The sequence below is a fragment of the Volvox carteri genome (genome assembly GCF_000143455.1).
Source record: "Volvox carteri f. nagariensis unplaced genomic scaffold VOLCAscaffold_22, whole genome shotgun sequence".
In the NCBI taxonomy this organism is placed as follows: Eukaryota; Viridiplantae; Chlorophyta; class Chlorophyceae; order Chlamydomonadales; family Volvocaceae; genus Volvox; species Volvox carteri.
Genome location: NW_003307565.1, coordinates 917,850 through 925,018, shown reverse-complemented (window position 1 = coordinate 925,018; position 7,169 = coordinate 917,850). Strand labels below are relative to the sequence as shown.

General features: G+C 51.5%; 1 protein-coding gene across 1 annotated transcript in view; it reads left to right on the top strand.

Moving 5' to 3' along the window:
- Positions 1–4,432: 4,432 nt before the first annotated feature.
- Positions 4,433–7,169, top strand: part of VOLCADRAFT_91705 (uncharacterized protein) — a gene marked incomplete at both ends in the record, with an annotated part of 3,747 nt that continues 1,010 nt past the window's right edge. The window contains 4 exons of the mRNA XM_002951201.1: positions 4,433–4,449; positions 4,851–4,926; positions 4,963–4,985; positions 5,871–6,751. Of these exons, the coding sequence (XP_002951247.1) occupies positions 4,433–4,449; positions 4,851–4,926; positions 4,963–4,985; positions 5,871–6,751 (997 nt within the window). The remainder of the gene's footprint in view (positions 4,450–4,850; positions 4,927–4,962; positions 4,986–5,870; positions 6,752–7,169) is intronic.

The window sequence follows — 7,169 nt, the reverse complement described above, 5'->3', positions numbered from 1 at the left end:
AAACTGCAGCTTAAACGGAAAGACGGCTTCTGGTATACGGTTCCCAGTTGTACGTTCCGGATGTGCTTGACTTGCGAAAGGACATCATCCACGAAAATCACGATGTTCCTTACGCTGGCCACCGCGGCATTGACCGCACCAAAAAAGCGATCGCGAAACATTTTTGGTGGCCCGGGTTGGATACTAACGTGAAGGCCTACGTTAGTACCTGCCCTTCTTGTCAGCGCAATAAGGCTTCAAATCAAAAGCCAGGCGGACTGCTGCAGCCCCTTCCCATTCCAGATAACGTTTGGGATAGTGTGTCAATGGATTTGGTCACACAGCTACCCACAACCCGCAATGGGCATGACGCGATCGTAGTGTTCGTGGACCGCCTGAGCAAGATGACGCACTTCGCTCCCACAACCACATCCGTCGGTGCGGAAGATCTAGCCCGCCTCTTTGTGGCTACGGTTTTCAAACAGCACGGCCTTCCACAGAATATTGTGTCTGACCGGGACACACACTTCACAAGCAACTTTTGGAAGGAAACATTTCGCCTGCTAGGCACCCACCTCTAGATGAGCACAGCCTACCATCCGCAGACTGATGGTCAAACCGAGCGAATGAATCGCTTACTGGAAGAGACACTGAGGCACTATATTTCGCCCACTCAGGATGATTGGGACGAACACCTGCCACTCATCGAGTTTGCTATTAATAACTCGAGGCAGAGCTCAACGGGTGCCACCCCGTTTAGCCTTAATGGTATCAAGCAGCCACGTGTGCCGGTTGACTTGCACCTAAAAACCAAAGTGCCTGCCGCTGACCTCTATCCCAAGGTCATGCGCAAACGTATTGAAAACGCAAAACAGTGTCTTAAGGCTGCTCAATCCCGCCAGTGCATTGTCGTCGACAAGCATCGGCGTGCGGTGCGTTTTGAGGTTGGGGACTCCGTGCTGCTCAGCACCCGCAACATCCAGTTGAAATCTCCTGGAGCAAAGAAATTATTGCCTAAGTTTATTGGGCCATATAAGGTTGTCGCCCGAGTGGGAGAGAACGCGGTAAAATTGGGATTACCCGCGACTTCCCGACTCCATCCGGTCTTCCACGTATCCTTGCTCAAACCATTCAAGGACGATGGAACACGACAACCGCCGCCCCCGTTCATAATTGACGAAGAGCCATATTACATGGTTGAGGCACTACTTGACCATCGTGATGTGAAAATCCGAGGTGGAACCGGCAAAACACGTCGAGAATATCTGGTTAAATGGGAAGGCTATGACTCCAGTCATAACACCTATGAACCGGAAGATTCCCTGCGTCAGTCCGTTCCCTTGGCCGAAGCTATTGACGACTATGAACGACGGTTGGCGGCAAAGTCCGGGCAACCTACACAAAAAAGGAAAGTGGTCCTGACCACCGCCCCTTCGGTAGCACCCCGGAACATTACCCCAGAACAACCAAAACGGAAAGCACCTGCTCGCAAGAAAAGGTGACGCTCCCGGGACGGTTCGCTTCTGAGGGGGAGGGATGTAGCAAGCTACATTTACCTTAGAATATCTTTAAGCTATTAAAGCTTAATCACAGTAACGGTACGGTCCCGTATTTACGAACCATACTCGTTAACGGTACGAACTCACTTTCTGGTACGCTATCACAACCTAGCGTACGACACCAAGACTCCAGGAATGGAGATGGCGGCAGGTGGGCCGCATTTAAGCCACCCAGGTGAAGTGCTTCGGCCAGACACTTAACGTATCACTATACTAGTGTTCAGGGTTCAAGACCTTGCTGTCACCGTTCTCGACGTATGTCTTCGAATCCCGACTTCCCTTGTCTCTTCTCACGCCTAACGCTGGGTCGCCAATCGTGGACGAGACCCTCTGCTTCCGCTAAAACAGCTAAGGTAAGAGACGGCTGTTACACAGGCTAATTCTGACTGTCGGAATGTCCCTGCCAGGCCAATTCATATCCCTGTCAGGCCAATTCAAGGGCCTGTCCCGGCAATTCAACTTGTCCCAGGTGCCAATTTAAACCCTTCTACCGAGCAATTTAGACCAATTGCAGGGTCTGTCCCCAAACTCTCAGGCACGCATTCAGAATCGCGGGAGTTGAAGGAACTTTACGAAACAAGGGGAGCACTTACAAATATATGGGACAGGAAGAGGCAGGAGCCCCACACGCCTTGTTACCGTACTCCGTACTCATTCACCCATGCATTCATTGTGTGTGTGTGTGTGTGAAAATTTACCATCACCCGAACCGACCAGAACCAAAGATGTGTCTGCAAGGCAAGTCGCTCACAATTTTAACACCCGGTCTATTCATTCATTCATTCCTTCGATCAGACAAGCAGACATATCCACACGCCTCGTCTTGAACTGTGCTTCAGTCCTGCTAAGGGCCCCCGGCACTCGACCAGACTACATGTGTTCAAAAAGATACCACTACCCGAACCGAACCAAACCAGGGGCATGTTAACCACACCTTTGATTCGTCCATTTATTCATACATCCAATCATCCACGCAGACAAAGAATTGTAAGCACACACGCCTGCCCTGCAGTAGTGTGGCCCGGCACAATGTAGCTGTAGTAGCTGGTACACAGTATGGCTCTATAAATACACGCATAGCACGACCACCAGCATCTCGAGAGGCCTTTTCAGCGGCCAGCTACTACATTTGGTATCGAGCCGTACTGTGTACCAGCTACTACAGTAGCACCCCTAGGAATCAAAAGCACTCGAAAGGAGGCGTGCAAGTTGTCGTGGGATCGAAACTAATACGCACATGAGGCACTTGTAAGCGGTCCTCTTGCAAAGTTTTTCTGTAAAAGTCATGTGCTTTTGGATGCCAGCCCCAGCCAATCCTGCCAACTTGACAGCCAATTCGACACCCTGTCAGGCTAATTCGATACCCTGTCAGGCCAATTTGACACCCCGAACAGGTCAATTCGATACCCTGTCAGGCTAATTCAATACCCTGTTAGGCCAATTCGGCACCCGGACAGGCCAATTCGACACCCGGACAGGCCAATTCAGGCCCAGCACAGCCCAATTCCGAGGCTCCACAGCGCAATTCGAATACCTCCGGCGGGTCCGCCAGAACAATTCCAGACCTCGGCAGAGCAATTCTTTTGTCAGGAATAAAATCCAGGCTAATTCTGCGACAGAGCTCTTCCCTAATTCCAGCCCGAATCCTACCCTCCTAACTCACCCCCCCACTCCTCTCCCTCCTCTTCCTCCTCTTCCCTATCCCTCCTCTCATTCCTCTTCCTCCTCTACCAATACCTCCTCTCCCTCGTCTTACTGTGATACATTGCTCATTAATCTTAGAAATGCGCAGCCCAGTTTAATTGCTCAACCCCGTACACAAATCTTCCTGCAATTCTCGAATACAAAGTTCATTATTCCTACTTACTTATAATGTTTATTCAATACTGGTTCTTCACTTTCCCCGTATTTAGGGTGTCACATCCCATATGTCTGGACGATTTGCGTCATAGGTACTTTTGTAACCGCCTTATGCTCGGCCACCTCTTCAAGCTGCACATCTTCCGGACATCTGCGCTTTGCATTTTAACATTTTTTCACAAATATGCAATAATACCGCACCAAGGCCAGGATCACAGCGCGTCGATTTACGACGCCCTTGCCGGATTGCGCAAAGAGTAATTGTGTCTCAGCCCGAGCATGCTCGTCCATTTCATCCAATATGTAGGTTCTTGCCCACCTTTTAGGTGGGCAATCCAAAATATGCAAAGGCTGTTGTAATAAATTGTGCGGCTAGGTTCCAAGCGATGGTAAGGATCAACGGACCCGCACTCTTCCGCTCACAGGAAGCGAAAAAGAATTTATATTTATATTCAAAATGAAACAGATCGGTGCGTGCAGGGGCCTTTAGGACGCCTGTACGGCAGTCAGGGTTGGCCCGATGGACTGGCCTACGAAGCAGTAACTGAAAATGGCTCCGTATGACACATGGACGTATGTCAGGGTCAGCCATGGCGGTGAAGAACCAGTGTATTTTTTTCCCGTAATATATTACGATTCCGTAATAAAATGGCATATTTGCGTTCTGCGCTCCGTCATAGACCATGGTAAAGGCCTGGTACGGTCGTTACGGAGCCGGGGCGGGCCGAAGGCCCCCAGAGACGTTCTACTTTAGTATAAATAAGTTATAAATGAGCGATGGGGCCCAAGAAATTTACTATAGCTGGTCAGGGTAGCGTCAAAGCATTCCTGATCATCGTCCTAAGCCGGTCCCGGCCACAGCGGCAGGGCGCGAGCGCACCGCAGCTGCAAAGCGCGCCCGCGAGCCTGCAACGGTACTGGAGAAAAGGAAGCGCGACCCGCAAGGTGCAGGCAGTGGTGCCGGTGCTGCCGGTGCTGAACGCATGTCGCAACGGACGGGAACAGCTGAGACTCTAATGAAATATTTATTAAATATGTGCTGGTGTATCAGGTACCCTGTGTGGGCAGGGAGGGGGCAAGCCCCCCCAGAAAAAAAATTCTGGCAGTAATAAACGTATTGGACTGATGGCATATTTATTACGGAACTCGTAACAGATTCAGGATCGGCCTCCACGAAAAAAAAACACTGTGAATAACTGAACATAAGACCCCAGGTGCCCAAATCGGTTTTATTAGGTCGATGCGGCTGATCGAGAAACGGCCCGACCAAATCCTGAATTAATACGTACACAACTCGCTCATAGCAGCTACAGCTGTATTGTGGCTCCACGAGGAAGGAAGACAAACGGGAGAAAAGGAGGTAAAATGAGGGCGACGAAAGCCACTGCCGACTTAGGTGCTTTGCCTGACCCATGACACTTAACTACTCTTTCGACATGTCTGCTAGTGCAGTTTCCTGCTGAGCAGGAAGCGGGACGGCATCCGCGCGAAACCTCGCCAATGCCAAGTCGCTGAAACCAAAAGACAGGTGCGCCAACTCTGATTCCCCAGATGAAGCGCGTAGGTGCGAAAGGTTGGCGCGCAAAGGTGCGTGGAAAAGGGAACCATATTCAGCCAGCCGCCTGGTCAGGCCACCGCGTGTCATCAGCTATGGACAGTCGAGGTGTCGCCTGGTGTGTTGGCACAAGTGGTTAACAGCTACACCAACATACTACACCAACACACATTGCAAACTCAGACCGTGCTGACCCTGAGGGTTTCTCTTTGTTGGTCTGGGTCGGGGGCTTTTCGAGGGAGAAGGCTCGCCTCGCCACAGGTTGGGCCAGGCAGCTTCAGTGAGAGGTTTTTTGAGAGGTCGTTGCTGTAGGGCTTGGGAGGAGTGGCAGGCGAACGGGGTGGCTGTAGCGCTGTGTGAGTTGTGCCTCGAGTGGTGCTGCCTCGAGGCGAGCGGCCGTTGTATCAGACATAGTACAGAGATACAGTCACACCATTAATATGAGTTCCTTACCGTTCTCACGTGCTTTGGAAAATTTGATGTGAATTTGAAGTTCAACGCACAAATTAAGGTGAAGGTTGTGCCTTACGCGCCGTTGGGATCCAAGTCGACGACCGTTGAGCAGTAGCCGCGCATAGCCAGCTGCGATTACGATTATACATTGATATTCAACGCTTATGGAATGGAAAATCCTGAAACCCGCTTATTACGGGTTAAGAATGCACGTTTAGGAAACATATGTTTGAGTATATTAAGATTAAAAATGCTTGATTTTACCTGCATCAAGCGTTTGTGACCAAAGCCCACCATTGGTGGTCGGCCACCGAGTACGTCTCTGAAACCTGCTCGTCGGGGCGTACAACTTGCGGTACATTTAAGGATAGCACTTCCTAGAAAATCTCAGAAAGAATCTACTGAATAAAACTTGTTGGACTGGCTCGGGTCGCCTCCACGGTAAGTCGGTCTATTGCTCTCAGCACTTCCTCCGGTAGTGCTTTCCTTAAGCAGGAGGCTGGAACTATAGCGAGGAGGCGCGCCACATGCCTTGCAACTCTAAAACTGTTTTTCCATGTGCTATTTTGCGAAAATGGTCACCTGAGTAAAAAATCTGATTTCAATGCCCTTGTAGAGCCTCCTCTGGCTAGGAGCCGCTTGGAGTGTCTCGGAGTCCACCGACTCGCGAGTTTCAACAGTGGAAGCCAAAGCTTCAATACCGACATCTTCATCATTATCGTTATCGTCACTATCTTCATGGTCATGTTACCAAGGACGCTGGCAGTCCCCGTCGCCCGAAAGGAACGCGCGCTTCTGTCACCGTCGAACCCTCTGCACCGACAACAGCTGCCGCTGTTCTCCTGCCTCGCAACCGCGGCAATGCTCCGCCTGATTCCCTACCTACTGCTGCTGTTGCTGGCGCTGCCCGGTGGCACCCTCGCACAGACTGTCCGGGGCTGCGGCTCAAGTGCCTTGATCTATCGCAACGGGGTCCCTACAAATTCGATCGATGTGATGTTCCGAGATTCCCAGACAGGGGCATCTGCTGGTTGGGGTTATATTGCTATGAACTTAAGCGCATTGACTCTACCGGAGCCCATCGCGACCGACCAAACGGTACCCGGAACTATAAATATCGCACTGAAACTGGAGGCATTTGTCGGAAGCATTCAGTTTAACGTTTTCATCCAGTCCCAGTTTCTTACTGCTTTTCCCCCCGGCAGCAGTAGTTGTGCTGGTGAACCTGGGGGCTACGCTTCATTCCCCCTTGAAATGCCGCAAAATGTGGTATTCGCCTCAACGCTGGACTACAATGGACTCTTCACCGGCATTCTGGCAAATCCGATATTCGGATTCCCGCAATGTCAGCCAATTGTACTGTACCTCCTTATGAAGTTCACAGACAAAAATAATTCGTCTCGTTCCGCCTACCTGGCCACGGACTGGGTCTCAGCTGGCAATGTCTCTGACCCGGTGTGTCCCAACTCACCTACGTCCTGGGGCTATACTAAGGCGGAGTTCGGCATCTGCTACTGCCCGCCATCCCCACCATTCCTACCACCATCACCCAACCCCCCAATGCCGCCCTCACCTTCGCCACCTTCACCAAGCCCTCCATCACCCTTGCCACCTAGGCCGCCATCCCCATTACCACCACCACCTCCACCACCACCGCCACCAAAACTGTCACCACCACCACCGTCCCCCTCCCCGCCACCACCTTTGCCGCCACCCTCTCCACCTCCACAACCCCCGCCTTCGGTCCCCTCCCCCCCTCCCCC